Source organism: Hibiscus syriacus, unplaced genomic scaffold (genome assembly GCF_006381635.1).
Source record: "Hibiscus syriacus cultivar Baekdansim isolate YM2019G1 unplaced genomic scaffold, ASM638163v2 tig00110330_pilon, whole genome shotgun sequence".
Lineage (NCBI taxonomy): Eukaryota > Viridiplantae > Streptophyta > Magnoliopsida > Malvales > Malvaceae > Hibiscus > Hibiscus syriacus.
The window spans coordinates 256202-272594 of NW_024062686.1; the positions used below are offsets into that span (position 1 = coordinate 256202).

A 16393-nucleotide genomic window follows, 5' to 3' on the forward strand; every position below is an offset into this window, starting at 1 on the left:
CTGCATTCAACCATAAAACATTATTGTTAAACTATTAGTATATCAATAAAGTAATATAACATTTATGAGAGAAGAACAAAGACGTTTTGTTCTCTTCCTTTGTCTTTTGTTAGTAAGCGGCGACACTAATCTTAATATTAATTATCGATTGTATGTGATTATTATTTTTTATGTTTTTTTTTATATTATGTCTTTTTTTTTACTTTTCTCATTTTTAAATAAAAATTTTTGTCTTTGTGACACGTTTTTTTCTGTTCTTGTGTTACGTTCCTTATGATTTTCGGTAAGTTTTTCGCATACTTCTGCGATCGTGTTAGTGCTTCCACAAAGATTTTCACGATATTTGTTTTCTGATTGGCTTGTCAGTTGACACATTATTAAATCACCTTTTTTGTAAATGGTCGTTAGTATATATAATCAGAATTGTGTAGCGAATCATTCTATCAAATTATTTGGTTCGCTCACCACTCTTTTACATCGTAAAGCGTCTCGTTCGACAGAGACAATGAGTTTTATGAAGGTTATTGATTGTTTTGATGTTTAGAATGTTTCATTCTCTTCGTATCTTTAGGTTTAATATTTTTATTTTATGTATGAGTTTTTGGCTACCATTGTCTCCAATTTTCTCTTTAAATGAGTTGTAATTTTGATTCTTTCATTTTTATTAATGAAATTTAGTTTGTATTGTAAAAAAAAAGAAGAACAAAGACTAATATGATAAAAAAAATTAAATATGAAACGTAAAATTTATTGAATTATTTTGAACTATGACCAAATTAATAAAATATATAAGTTTTACGATTAAAATTATTATACGAGTTGAAGCCACTATTTCATCTAATATTTAAAAGGCCACGACATGTTTATAATAATATTTTATTTTATTGGTCAAATTATAATATTTTATTTAAAGAAAATGACTCGTGCATTACCAAATACATACATATTGAGTGTATTTTTTTATTACTGTTGATAATTATTATTTTCTTAGTTTTTTTATATTATGTCTTTGTTTTTTTTCTTGACTTTTCTCATTTTTAAATAAGAATTTATGTTTTTGTGACACGTTTTTCTCTGCTCTTGTGTCATGTTCCTTATGGTTTTCGATAAGTTTTTCATTTACTTTTGTGGTCGTGTTGGTGTTTTACAAAGATTCTCACGACATTTATTTTCTGATCGGCTTATCGGTGGGCACATATTATTAGATCACATCTTTTGTAAATGGTCGTTAGCCGATATAATCAGAATTATGTAGCGAATTATTCTATCAAATTATTTGGTTTGCTCACCACTCCTTTTATCACATCGTAAAGTGTCTCGTTCGACATAAACAATTAGTTTTATGAAGGTTACTGGATTGTATTGATGTTTAGAAAGTTTCATTTTCTTCGTATCTTTAGGTTTAATATTTTTATTTTATGTATGAGTTTTTGGTGACCATTGTCTCCAATTTTCTTTTTAGATGCATTGTAATTTTGAGTCCTCCGTTTTATTAATGAAATTTAGTTCGCATTGTAAAAAAAAAAGAGAAGAACAAACACTAATATGATAAAAAAATTAAATATGAAACGTAAAATTTATTAAATTATTTCGAACCACGACCAAATTAATAAAATATAAAAGTTTTAAGATTAAAATTATTATACCAAGTTGAAACCACTATTTCATCTAATATTTAAAAGGCCACGACATGTTTATAATAATATTTTATTTTATTGGTCAAATTATAATATTTTATTTAAAGAAAATGACTCGTGTGTTACCAAATACGTACATATTGAGTGTATTTTACTCTTATAAATTTAGGTGTAAGTTGAACACCTTAAAATTGTTTAATTAATTCACATATCACTTTAGAAAAATAATTAATCAAGTTTTTCGATTTGAATCTACTAATAATATTATAAAAGTAGAAGGACGAAATTATGTCTAGAGATTAAATCCAAAATTTCAAAATAGAGGGACTGAAACATAATTAGCGAATCATTTATTATTTAGAGTAAATTATGCATTTAGTACTTAAACTATCATTTTTTTAATACTTAAACTTTCATTTTTTTTAAAATCATATCTAACGTTTAGTTTTCATTTCATTTTAGTACCTTATGTTAAAAGCTGAACGTGTTTAGTACTTAAACAATCAATTTTGGCCCATTTTAATACCTAAACCTTCAATTTTTTTAAAATTTAATGTTAAGTTTTGAACGGGTACTAAAATGAAATAAAAGTTTTTAACGATGGTACTAAAATGACCATCCAGCTCAGTTGGTAGAGCATAAGGTTCTTAACCTTGAGATCGTGGGATCGAGTCTCACGGAGAGCATTTCATAATTCAGATGTCTCCTACGGAAGCTACTCTCAACCTGGTGTTGAGGGCAACCTAATATCTTACCTCCCTTTATCCCATTACATATGGGAATAAGGGTCAACTAATTTTACTAAAATGAAACCAAAACTAAACTTTAGGTGTGATTTTAAAAAAATTAAAAGTTTAGATACTAAAATAGATAAAAACTAATAGTTTATGTACTAAACGCACAATTTACCTTATTATTTACAGTATGTACTAATTAAAAGTTTAGGTAATAAAACAGATTAAAATTAATAGTTTAGGCACTAAACACATAATTTACCCTATTATTTATTGTATGTACTAGTTAATCCACTGTAATAAACAAACCAAATAAGCCGACAGTTTCCATTCTCCGCTGGTTCCAGTCGTGGGTTTCAAAACCAACCAAGGTTTAAGCATCAGCCGACTGTTTTGTAATTTCCTCACCATACTCAAAGGTAAAACGGAAACTATAAAAATCGATGGTCAATTGCCAATATTATTCTCCATAAGGCTCATGCATATCAACATTTTCGTATCTCTTTCCTTTCTTCCTCGTCCTTTCACAACATGGATCCTCTGTTTTCAACTTCCGGTACCGGAAAATGGGTCGGGTTGGTGGCAGCTATTTGGGTTCAGGCAATTTGTGGCAACAACTACACATTTGCTAATTACTCCCATGCGTTGAAATCACTTATGGCTCTTACTCAGCTGCAGCTCAATAACCTTTCGGTCGCTAAAGATGTCGGCAAGGCTTTCGGACTCGTTTCAGGCTTCGCTTCCGATTGTTTGCCGACGTCGGTTTTACTTATCGTCGGATCACTCGAAGGGCTTATAGGATATGGGGCTCAATGGCTTGTTGTTAGCCAGAGAATTCGTCCTCTTCCATACTGGCAGGTAAGCTTCTTGTTGTACACTGCTTATATTGACGCATATGAATGTATGATGTGTCATGTGTCTGCCTGCGATGCTTTAGCTAACTTTGTATTACATGAACGATTGCAGATTTGTATATTTATGTGTCTGGGAGGCAATAGCACGACATGGATGAACACGGCGGTTCTAGTGACTTGCATGCGGAATTTTCCGAAAAATCGAGGCCCGGTGTCGGGGATCCTTAAGGGCTACCTTGGACTCGGCACTGCAATATTCACTGATATATGCACGGCTCTCTTTTCTTCGGACCCTTCTACATTGCTCTTCATTCTAGCCATTGTTCCGACCGTTGTTTGCCTCGTTGCTGCCATCGTCCTCCATGAAACCTCTCCGGCTTCAAAGCCAAGTGAATTCGAACAAGAAACGCAATATTTCCACGTCTTCAATGGCATAGCTATCACATTAGCTGTCTATCTTTTGGCGTTTGACATCACTGGAAGTCATGGCCAGCTTCTGTCATTGGTATTTGCAGTAGGACTTCTCATCCTATTAGCTTCTCCATTGGGAATCCCATTATATTCTGTTCTGTCCAAACCAAGGTCCGATTCCGATATTGAGCAACCGATGAAAGTTCCATTGCTAGAGGACCAATCAAAGAAGTCGAAGACAACAACACCGACAACGACAACTGCTGGTGTTGAGCTGCAGTATACCGAACGAAAACAACCGTTAATCGGACAAGACCATACGATGGTCGAGATGCTACAAACATTCGATTTCTGGTTATTATTTTTCTCATTTCTCTGCGGTGTTGGAACAGGACTGTGTGTGATGAACAACATGGGACAAATGGGGATAGCTGTCGGATACTCTGATGTATCCATTTTCATATCTCTTACTAGCATCTGGGGCTTCTTTGGACGCATTGCTTCAGGTTTATTATCCGAATACTTCATCTGGTAATCAAATTTCTTCTCCCGCTCCTCTGAAAAAACCCAAACCATTCATCCTCTCAACAAAATTAATCTGATATTTGCAGGAAATTTGGGACACCAAGGCCTCTATGGAATGCAGCATCTCAAGTTATAATGGCTATCGGATATATCATCATGGCCTTTTCCTTTCCAGGCTCACTATACATCGGATCGATCCTGGTCGGGATATGCTACGGGGTCCGGTTGACGATAACGGTCCCGGTTGCTTCGGAGTTGTTCGGGCTGAAATATTATGGTCTTTTGTACAACGTACTTATCCTCAATCTTCCCGTGGGATCGTTTCTTTTCTCTGGACTGCTTGCTGGGTATCTATACGATGCCCAGGCCACTCCGGTTGCTGGTGGAGGTAACACGTGTGTTGGGGCACATTGTTACTGCCTTGTGTTTGTGATTATGGCTATAACATGCGTTCTTGGATTGGGGCTGGATGTGTTGTTGGCTATCAGAACCAGAAATGTTTATGTCAGGATTCATGAAAGCAAACGGTCCATTGCTACATCTACACCAGATTCTTCTTCAGCAAAATGCTAATAGAATTAATTGTGTGAAAAGTTTTCATTTTTTTAAAAGTATTTGTATATGAAATTTGCGTTCGACATATGATTGGTCACGAGAATAGTTTCTAAATATACTGAAAAATAATCTTTGGTGGAAATGAAAGCTTAGTCAGAAAAATCGTCGTTCAGATGTACGTTGAAGTTAATTTTGACATCAATCAACTTTCATTGGTACTTATGACTAGCTAGTACCTACTTTTTTAATTTACAATGTAAATTTATTAATAAACCCGGATCAACCTATAAGAAATTGAAAAAAGCTTTAACATATTAAAGGTGTCCAATGTATGTCTTTCATTCTAGTTTAGTGTTTAACGTTTATTTTGTTCTAATTTAGTATCTAACGTTTCATTCTGTAACTCAAATTGGGTTAGGTCGTAACGGACCATTAAATGACACGTGTCATAACCTGATAGTTTTAAAAATTTATTTAAAATTAAAATTATATATATATATATATTAAAAAGAAACACAAATTTTGAAATAAACACAAAACTTTAAAAACCTTATTTTAAACCCCTAAAACCATGTCGATCGTTGCCTTTTACTGTCGATGAAGCTCCACCCGATCTCTCATTCCTTTCGTGACCAAAACCCTCATGAAATCGTGACCAATCATCGATTGATTGACCGTCGTAATCGCGATTTTTATCCTACGGTCCGCGGGGTATAAAACGTTGATTCATCATTGATCGGCCATCGATCGGTCATGATTTTATGGGGGGTTTGGTCGCCAAGGGGAGGGGAGTGGAGCTTCTTCGACAGCAAAAGGCGGTGGTCGGTGTGGGTTTAGGGGTTGAAATAAAAGTTTTCAAAGTTTTAGTTTTATTTCAAAATTTGTGTTTTCTTTTTAATATATATATATATATATATATATATATTAGTTTTATTTCAAGGGAGGGACCCCTCTAATTTGGTCAATTTGATATTAAAAATTAAAACTAATATATATATATATATATATATATATATTAAAAAGAAGAAATGGCACTTCCGTATGAGAAAATGGAGACAAATGACAACACTAACCAACAAAGCATTAACGTTAGCCAACTAACCACTGTCATTTTGTACTTGTATTTTACAATAGTTTCAAGAGAGCCATACTGCGGCCAAAGTGGTGAATGCACCAGCAATGAGAGCCGATGATGTAGGACCGGAACCGGCTGAGACATCGACCGCCACGGGATTGGAGTTGGACGACTTAATACTGCTAACGAAAAACCGATATCGGTGACAAATTTTGAATAAGTTAGATCTGATGATGATTGGTTAATGCCAGATTGTTCCAAGGAACTTCAATGACTGAAACTAATCATGATAAACAAGGAACTTGCAATGCAATTAGTACCAGGTGGAAGGGGTAGGGCAGAAAGTAATAACATAATCGGCACCAGCACAAGTGAAGGTACTGGTTCCATCGTCATAGGCATAGCTATAAGCTGTAGGACAGGCAACCTTGAAATATTCCGAGTAAGAACTCGGCTTGCAAGCATTCGGAGTCGAATATGCTCCACTGCAGCAATATCGTGCGTCGCCGAAAGCATTGCATGCACTATTACACGCCACTCCTTGGCTCCCCACAACCACCTTAAGCTCCAGAGGACAATCACCGTTCAAATCCGCAGCATATCCGGCTGAGCTACAATTACCGCCCGTTCCACCCTGTGGAACGATCATCATTGGTAGATTGTACCCATCGACAAGGCTAACATCGTAGAAATCCAATCCACCGGCACCGTTCAATGTGAACTCCGCAAGAGTAGCAGGGGGGATGGCACCGGCTCCCGAGCATTCTAGTTTAGACGAGCCGCAGTCCCCAGTGAGGCAAGAAATTTTCCCGGAGGAGTCTTTGGTGCAAAGCGTTCGACCCCATAGCCGACCAGACCAAGATGCCGGAACACCAATAGATGTCGATTCTCCTGGTTGAAGAACGAAACCTTTGGGCGAAAGTGGTGGGATTCCAGCACTTGACAACACCCCTGGCCAAACTGTATAGCTGCATTTGTTTGCAATCGTAAATGTCGACGACCGAGCACCTGTAACACAAATATGGAAACCAATTAAAACCAACAACAACAAGAACAACCATGAGAGATCAATCAGAAAAATGATTGTGACCATAGAACAGTTGAAGGAAGAACATAACCAATACAATGGAAACTTGAAGAGTAGCCATTGAATAAGAGGGGCAGAAGAAAGAGGAACACTAAAAGAAGACTCAATTAAGCCTGTAACCAAAGTGTAATAGACAGGGAGCATAATCCTTAACCGCTAATTTAAATTGTAGACTTATTATATTTTCACGGTCTATAATATATAACCAAAATCCGAGATTTCATTAACTAAAAGAAAATAGTGTAAACTACAAGTATCTAAACTAGTAATAATTTTAATATGTTTTAGTACATAATTTTTATTTTTAAAAAAATTATGCTTAATGTTTAGTTTTTGTTTCATTTTAGTATACCGTTAAAAATTTAAAGTTAAGTTTTTAAAAACAATTGAAAGTTAAGATACTAAAATGGGTCAAAACTTATAGTTTAGGTACTAAACACGTTGAGTTTTTAGCGGTAAATACTAAAATAAAACAAAAACTAAACAATAAGTATAATTTTAAAAAATTAAAAGTTTAACTACTAAAAGAATTAAAATTAATAATTTAAATATTAAACACGTAACTTATCCAAAAAAAATTAAATCAATAGAGTTCTCCTCCATCGTCGTAACTTTAGTTTTTCTTTTGGGTAAATTATGTGTTTAGTACTAAACTGTCAATTTTAGTCTGTTTTAGTAATTAAACTTTTAATTTTTCAAATCATACTTAAAGTTAGTTTTGATTTCATTTTAGTACTTCAGTTCAAAATTTAATGTCAATTTTTTTAAAAAAATTGAAAGTTTAAGTACAAAAATAGACCAAAATTGATAGTTTAGGTACTGAACGCGTTAAGTTTTTAATGGTGGGGTATTAAAATGAAGCAAAAACTAAATGTTAGGCATGATTTTAAAAAAATTAAAAGTTTAAGTATTAAAATGGATTAAAACTAATAGTTTGTACTAAATGAGTAGTTTGCCCTTTTCTTTTTTTTAATAAAATATGTAATGCTGCTATTGACCATCGTATTGATTATATATTTGTTTTATATCACGTACGAGTAGGGTGAGCAAAACTCGACACAATTTGACTAGAGAAATCGATTTTTTTACTAGACTCGATTAAAAAAACTAGACTCGAAAACTTCGAATTGTAATTTCATAAACTCGACTCGACTCAAAAAAATTCAAGTTCAAATCGAGTTGTAAAATACAACTCGTATAACTCGAAATTTTTAGTAATTAGTGGATGAATTTTCAAGTTTGAGTTGAGCCCCTTAATTATGTATGATATATGTATATCACATATGAAAAAATATACATATATTGTATTTTTATCAAAAATACACAAGAATGGATTGTTATATATATGTGTATTGTATATGACCATAAAAAACCATTTAAATTGAAATAAAATAATATCATAATATTATAAATATTGATAATTAAATTTAAACACAAACTTCAAAATTCGATTCGACTCGAAAAAATTTCAAGTCAACTTCAAGTTGTAAAATAGGACTCATCAACTTAAATAACAAGAAAGTTTTTGACTCGACTTGACTAGATCAAACGTTCACCCCTACGTACGAGACCAAGCATGTTTCTCGAAAACTATTTTTCAATTTTTTTTATAAAAAAAATCAATGATAATACGTTGGATGTTTATTTTATAAGATAAAAACAGTTAATTTTGTTAAAAATTAAAAAAATATTCAAATTACAATGAATATTTATAATTACATTCATAAACTAAATATATAAAAAGGATATTTTATATAATTATTAACAAAATAAAATAGTCAATTAAGATGATATAAGAACCGTACGTACAAGAAAAGGTTAAAAAATTAACCAAATAAACTTGAATAAAATGTATATACAAATAAATCCAACAACAACGACAAATGAACCATAAAAGTATATCAAACTATTAAAAGACCACCAACAAACCATAAATTAGAATCGAGAGAAGTAATAAAACTATCCAAAAACATAAATTTCATATCAAAATCAAATCCAAAGGTCTAAAAATTTCATTTTTTTATAAATATGTAGACTGTCACGGTAGGTTACCACATCAATATAGTAGACCATAAAATCAACACTATTAACTATCTTATTAGCATTATAACGATCAACGTTTATTAAACAATAAAATTTATAAAATTAATTACTTCGAAACAAAATTAATGCAATTAAAAATCAGAAACAAAATTAATAATTTGAATTTACTTAAATCAAAATACACCCTTAATTTTTTTAAAAGAATAAGGTAAAAACAATTGAAGTAGAAGAACCAAGAAGAGCGTTGGCGTCAGCTGAGTTTTGCAAGCGGGGTTAAAGGGATGCTTAAGAGGGATTGAAGCTCGCTTGGGCTAATGCTTTGGAGCGTCTGCAAATTCAAACAGATGGCATTGAGGCTCCAATCAAAGTACTTTCCGAAAGGTGCATTCATGGTATGATCTGTCCAGCCAAGGGCAGACGGGCAATATTATATACAATGGCAGCAGTTCCTTCTTTTTATGTGTGTTGGATTCTCTCTTTGCTGCGCTGATGTTCATCTTCAACCCATTAATTATCGACAGATTTCGTCGAAACGCCGGCAAATAGTTTGATAACGACGCCGATTTTGCATGTGCTTGACACTATCTGTTGCAGTGATTATAATTAGCCTCCTGCTGTTGTTGCAGAGCTATAACTTACAGTAACATTCCCAAACATTTGAAGATCATGGCGATGAGGATGCCGGTGCCGGTGCATCGATGTGGCTCCAAATGGTTCAACAGCTTAAAAGCCTTTCATGGTGTGAAATTCAAAACAGTTTCTTCTTACCATACTTTCTATCAAGAAAACGAAGACGCGTACTTATATAGTAATATAGTATCATACAACAAGCCAGGCATGCATGCATGCATGGCGATGACATAATTTTGAAGGCCCGAACTTGAAGACACACGTACTTATCCGCTGACTGTCAAATTTATGGTACTAGTGGTAATAATAGTAGTAATGCAGCCGGGAATGACATTGATAGGCGCAGTCTATGAGGCCATGAGCGGGCAAATACGAACTTCAGGATGGACATAATCAATAAACTGAATAACAGAAGAAAATTCGGATTTTGAGCAGGTGCCCACCCTAACTAGACTAAACGTGGATCCACCACTAGGCTCAATATATGCAGTCACTGTTGGTGAGCATGCTTTTGGATCATCAATTACAACTCCTGCTCTCTGTATATCCAAACCTAACAGCGTCATAACTTGACCTCATCAAGCTCCATTTTTTATTTGAGCCCAACCAATATTCGCATCCACGATATTAGTGTACACCTGCTGACCTGCATGTAGTTCATCATCCAATAATTACGTTTCAATGGTTCAATCTATTGCAGGTAAATGAATACCTTGCTGTCTGCACCTCTAGGGTTGCTCCAGGCAACACCCCACTTTTTTGCCATCATTCAGCATTTCGTATGCAAGACACCAACTGAACCATCATTAGGCCCTGCGCTTGCGTACCCTCGGTAGTAGGGGTATTCATTGTTGGTTTTAAACGAATTAACTCATCGAATCAAAATTTAGTTCAGTTAATCAATCGGTTAATTTGATATTAATTTGATTAAAGGTTAAGAAATTTTCTAAAGTTTGATTATTCATTAATTCGGTTTTAAATCAATTTATTAAACGAATTAACCTAAATTATTAAATATTTAACATTTTACATATTTTACATATATATTTTAGGCTCAAACTCCTTAATAATTAAGATCCTACTATTTTTTTAATAATACTAAACCTATTAAAATTTTAAGGGTAAACTACACATTTAGTGACTAAACTATCAATTTTGGTCTGTTTTAGTACCTAAACATTCAATTTTTTTAAAATCATATTTAACATTTAGTTTTCATTTCATTTTAGTACTCCACCGTTAAAAACTTAATATGTTTAATACATAAACTATCAGTTTTGATCCATTTTAGTATCTAAATTTTCATTTGTTTTTAAAACTTAACGTTAAATTTTGAATGAGAGACTAAAATGAAACAAAAACTAAATTTAGATATGGTTTTAAAAAATGAAAATTTAGGTACTAAAACGGGCCAAAACTGATAGTTTGGTACTAAACACGTAATTTACTCAAATTTTAAATATCCAATCAAATTTTAAGCTAAATGAGAAAACACACTAATAAATTTAAATTAATCTAATTAAAAATAAAAAAATTAAAAATACAAAGATTTCAGTTAATTAGGTTTACCAGCCGAATTAACTAAATTTTGTTCAATTCATTACAAATTTTTGAAAAATTGATTCAATAAACAATTTAAAAAATTAGTTAATAAATTTTAGATAATTCAATTCGATCAGTTAACCAAACCAATTGATTGAACTTCCCTACCCTGGGATAGGGCGGTTTTTTGGCCTACCTAACCACCAAAAATATATACCTAAAACGGGTCTCGCCATGTCCCGATAAATTTTAGGTTTTTTTCCATCCCGATTTTAGACTAATACCTTGACCCCGATTTGACCCAATCCTAATATATTAATATTTTAAATAATTAAAATAATATATTTATAATAATATATTATATTTTAAAAGATTAAATTAATATATTTTGTATTCAATTTAATATTTTTAATAATTAAATAATATATTTCAATACTATAAAAATAAAATTTTAAAATATTATATATATATATAAATGAATAATTGGGTCAGGTCGGGTCAGTATTTTTCACCTTAAAACCGAACCCGCTTCACCTCAAAACTTTATACCATATAACTCGTTCTATCCCACCTCGATCCCGAAATAAAAAAAAATTGTCCCTATATATTTGAGTGGGGTTAAGTCCCGACGGATTTGGATTTTAACCATCTCTATTCTTGGGGAAATAATCACGTACGACATCTTAATATATGATTAAAAAAGACGTTATTTTATCGAAAATGTTAAAAAATATTGATGTTTTAGATAGAAATAATAATGTTTTAGGTTATTTTTTACCGGTTTTGTTATTATTTTAACCGTATATTAATACAACTTCCATCCATCTCTTGTATGCGGTGTGAGTGAATGTATTAATGTCCACCCATCTCTCATTTCCAACCATTAAAATTATGCTCCACTTGGCATTTTACCTCTCTCATGGGGAAATATTTTGAGGCTCTTAATTATATCTATAAAAATAGTTCCCAAACAAACGTAAATTAAGAAATATTAACTTTTATAAATACGTGATAAATAAAAGGTAGCATTTATTTAAAAAATCTCAATCAATTGACAATGAATATTTACCCATATTCGAACCTGAAATCTCTAAAGAGAATAAAACCCCTTAAATCGTTCGGTTCATGTTCAAAAAGCATTATTATAAAAACTAAAGAGATTAAGATAAAAGGCTAATAAAATCAAATAAAGGTATCAGTTAAATTTTAATTTTAATTCTTATTAGCGGTAAAAATATGAAGCATTATCTTAAAAGTTATTGGAGTTTCTAATCAAGAGTCGAAGTAAAGCCGATCAAGGAAACTAGATGGTCCGTTAACTAGATCCCGATGTCACCTTGTTCCATCTCATATTTTTTTTTATATTTAAATCATCAGTTAACATATAAATTAAGAAAACGTAACTGAAATGGATTCGGACAACCACTTCGGTTGAAATGACCATCCAGCTCAGTTGGTAGAGCACAAGGTTCTTAACCATGAGGTCGTGGGATCGAGTCCCACTGAGGGCATTTCATAATTCGGAGGTCTCTTACGGAAGCTGCTCTCAACCTGATGTTAGTAGTAGCCTACTATCTTACCTCCCCTTACCCATATATATGAGAAAAAGGACAACCATTTTCCCACAAAAACAAGTCCAAATGAGCAGCTAGAATCCAAAAGGTTCTACAGCATATAACATTCAAGTTGTGGAAGAGAACAGCGGCCATATGCTTTCCAAGTTAACGGATGATCCCAAATTAACTGAAGGTGTTTCATTTCGTCGTTGCATGAGCATAGTAACAGGGGTGTTTAAAAATACTCTACTCGAACTATCTGATCCGGTATAAAAATATGATTTATTTTGAATGTAAATATTTGATTTTGCGGGTAGATTATCAGATCCGTTATTTTGGCAGGGTTTTAGGTCGGACCCAGATCACAAAATTACCCTTAATCGGATATCCGTCGACTCGATTTCTCTTTTTTATTTTATTACTATTTTTATTTTAAATTAGGTTTTTCATTTCTAATCTCACTATTATTTTACCCTAACATTCTAAATCTATACTTTTTTTTTTAAATTATTTCAGTTCAACATTTAAATTGTTTTTAAAATTATCTATCTTAATATTAAATTATTTTAAATTTGGCTTTTCATATAAACAAATCGTTGAGGTCCATATCACTCTTTTCCATTTGGCTTTTCGACATGCTAGTCGGTCCCTCTATTGTGCACTTCCAATTTAGACTTTGGGTTATAAATTCATGCTTAATATATACAGATATTTTAAAATTTTGTTTTTAAATTAATATGTTTTTTTGACAAATTTTAAATTAATATAATTTTTTTTTCAAATTTGAGATAATACTGTTAATTTTGTATATTATTTTAGTACTTTTAACAAATTTATAAATTTTATTTTTTTTCAAAAGAGGCACATAATAACATCATCGTTGATAAGTAATGCAATTTGATGTTATAATATAATTAAAAAGTTAATATCGCTAATAAAATTATCAAAAAAAGAATGAGATTAAAATTGAGATAATAATTTTAAAATAATTTTTTTAATATCAACTCGGACTCATTGACTGGTTTCATTAGTAATTTTATTTTTATTTTTCCTAAACAATCTAGCTCGAACAATTGGGTTTCCTAGATAATTTTTAACATAAAAAGAGTGTAATTGTGTTAATTAAGCAAAGAAAGCTTAATTCTTTCAACTACAGTAGAAGTACAACGGTTTCCCAGAGTCTTCTTCGATGCATCAGGCAAATCACAAAGGCGAAAGGAAAAAGAGCGAAGCTCTTGCGTGACACAATCAATGACTCATTGACTCTGATTTTTCCCGCTAAACTTCCCGGCTGGTTTTTTTTTTTCTTTTTATCGTTAGCAGATCAGCCTTTTTTCCCCCTGAGATATGTACTTGACTGATTAACTGTATAGATTTTTTGCAGGCTAAAAACCGTTGATAGAGTTCCGAATTACAGCCCGGTAGCGTTAATGAGGGAGTTGACTCGTTCACCAGCACTGATCGGTCTCCCAACTCCTCCCCCTATATCCTGAAAACCTAGAATCCGAAGTCAACGGCCGTTGGACTCTCCAAAAACTTTACTGTCATATACGGCCCGTTTTTCGGGGTCCGATAAGGTACTGTACGCCGCGTGGATCTCCATGAACTCATCTGCCGATGAATCTTTCCGATCAATTGCCGCCACGTCCGGATGACAGACCCTAGCCAATCGGCGGTACGCCGACTTGATTTCCTGATTCGAAGCACCGATGGGAATCCCTAGAACCTGGTACAGCGACGTGCACGCTGCCATTCCTGGACGGCTCAGATAACCACTCGCCGATCCTTCTCTTGTTGAGAAGTGTAAGTATTAGACCAGGTAGCAGAGGCGTGAGGTGGCCGAACCCTGGCGCGGCAAGTTGACGGCGGAGAAATTGAAGAAACTGAAAGAGAGGCTGAGATAGAAAGAGAAGAGAGCATCGTATGATTCCGTTACGGAGTTTCTTTTTTTCGAGAAACAATTGGAGAGGCAGGGGACTATATATAATAATTTATTGGGAGAAAATAGTTAAGGTTGTGTTTTTTTAGGGTAAATAACACAAATCATCACTTGATTATATGATGTTATTCTGTTGAGTTCTCTGACATTTAAAAGTTACAAAATTATCCTTCGACTATAAAGAGTTATTTTGTTGAGCCTCTCAACCATTGAAAGTTATAAAATGATTATTTATTATTCATTATGTTCTAAACTCGATATTTTCTTTAAAAATTAATGGTAATCTGAGTTAGATATTCACATATTGACTAAGATATAATAAATTTTGATCTCATAATCTTAAATATCTCACTCGACATGTTAACGTACAATTCAAATGACCTTTAATTTTTAACGAAAACTAACAAATTTGGAACATAATGAACACTCAGTAATCATTTTGTAACTTTTAATAATTGAAGGACTCAATAAAATAACTTTTTATAATTATACATCATTTTATAATTTTTAATAATCAAAAAATTATTTTATAACTTTTTAATAGTTAAAAATTCAATAAAATAATATCTTACTTATCTTATTTTTTAATTTTATTTTGACTTTTAATCTCTTGATTTAGCAAATTGATGCATTGCTTTCCGATTTCTGGTGGTCTACAGAACGAGTTTCGGCTGAGTCAGCTAGTGCTCTGCCGTTTCATTTTTGGGTTTATCTGGATTTTATTTATTTATTATCTTTTGTTTTATTATTTATGTTTAGAATTTATAATTATATTTAATAAAAAATATAATTAAATTTTTTAGGATATTATTTTTAAGAATTAAATTTCATCATTTAAAAATAATTCAATTTTTATTAAACTAGTTTATTTGTATTAAAATAATTTTATTATTTAATGTCAATATTAAAATAAAATAAATTCATTTAATGGTTTTAACTCTCTTTAAATAACCTGAGTTTGAGTACTTGCATCTAATCAACGCGTGTACATTGTCAATAATTAAGAAAAAAATTAAATAAATATTACCTTATAATTAACCGATTTAACTTATAATAAAATTTTAATTTAAATTTTTTTAAATAAATAGATTCTATCTTAAACCTTGTTAACATATAAAGAGTTACAACATATTTAAAAAAAATTAACAAAATAAAGAGATTGTTTAATTTATATTTTTTTTCTTAATATAATATATGCACATCAATTAATGATATTATAGTTTTGTTTTGTATGGCCATAAATCTAGGAGTTTTCTTTATCCAAATTAGGATAAGTATGCATCCTAGACACAGCCTTAAAATATTCATATTTTTATTATAAATTGATTTTAATTTAATTTTTGGTTTTGAAAATTAATTTTAGCATATTATACGATAAAGTTTCAAAATATTTTTATATAATAATTTAAAAATGTTTTTAAATAAATAAATAAAACCAATATTCTTACATAATTTTTAGAATTATTATCATCATTTTAAATACAAAATAATCGGTTTTATATTATAATTTTTAAAAATATTTATAAAATAAGAACTATATTATTTTAAACACTATTAATATCTATATGCATGAATTTAAATTAGAGAAAATAACCTCAATTTCGTCCATTTCTCACAAGTCGCCTTCGGTATAATTTATCATTTTATTATATTAGGGTTGTTTAATTAGTTAGTGGAATAATCTTTGTCATGTTTGATAATTATATGTTCATTTACTAAACAAGGTAACAAATTTTCAACTACAGCATTTGCATAGTATAATGTTATTAACATAAATAATATAATAGTTATTTGTAGACCTTCTA

The 16393-nt window shown here is 31.6% G+C and overlaps 2 protein-coding genes and 1 pseudogene across 2 annotated transcripts; 1 reads left to right on the forward strand and 2 right to left on the reverse strand.

The window, feature by feature from the left end:
* The first annotated feature begins 2839 nt into the window (after positions 1–2839).
* On the forward strand, positions 2840–4845 carry LOC120118940 (protein NUCLEAR FUSION DEFECTIVE 4-like). The gene is made up of 3 exons (XM_039138849.1): positions 2840–3229; positions 3338–4167; positions 4248–4845. The coding sequence occupies exons 1-3, from the start codon at positions 2903–2905 to the stop codon at positions 4732–4734; spliced, it is 1644 nt and encodes a 547-aa protein (XP_038994780.1). The 5' UTR covers positions 2840–2902; the 3' UTR covers positions 4735–4845.
* Positions 4846–5991: 1146 nt separating this feature from the next.
* LOC120118942 (pathogenesis-related thaumatin-like protein 3.5) lies at positions 5992–6976 on the reverse strand. The gene is made up of 2 exons (XM_039138851.1): positions 6093–6976; positions 5992–6056 (listed from the first exon to the last, which is right to left on the reverse strand). Exon 1 carries the CDS (start codon positions 6882–6884, stop codon positions 6105–6107), a length of 780 nt encoding a protein of 259 aa, XP_038994782.1. The 5' UTR covers positions 6885–6976; the 3' UTR covers positions 5992–6056; positions 6093–6104.
* A 6791-nt stretch (positions 6977–13767) lies between these two features.
* Positions 13768–14631, reverse strand: LOC120119033 (annotated as a pseudogene).
* Between the last annotated feature and the right edge of the window lie 1762 nt (positions 14632–16393).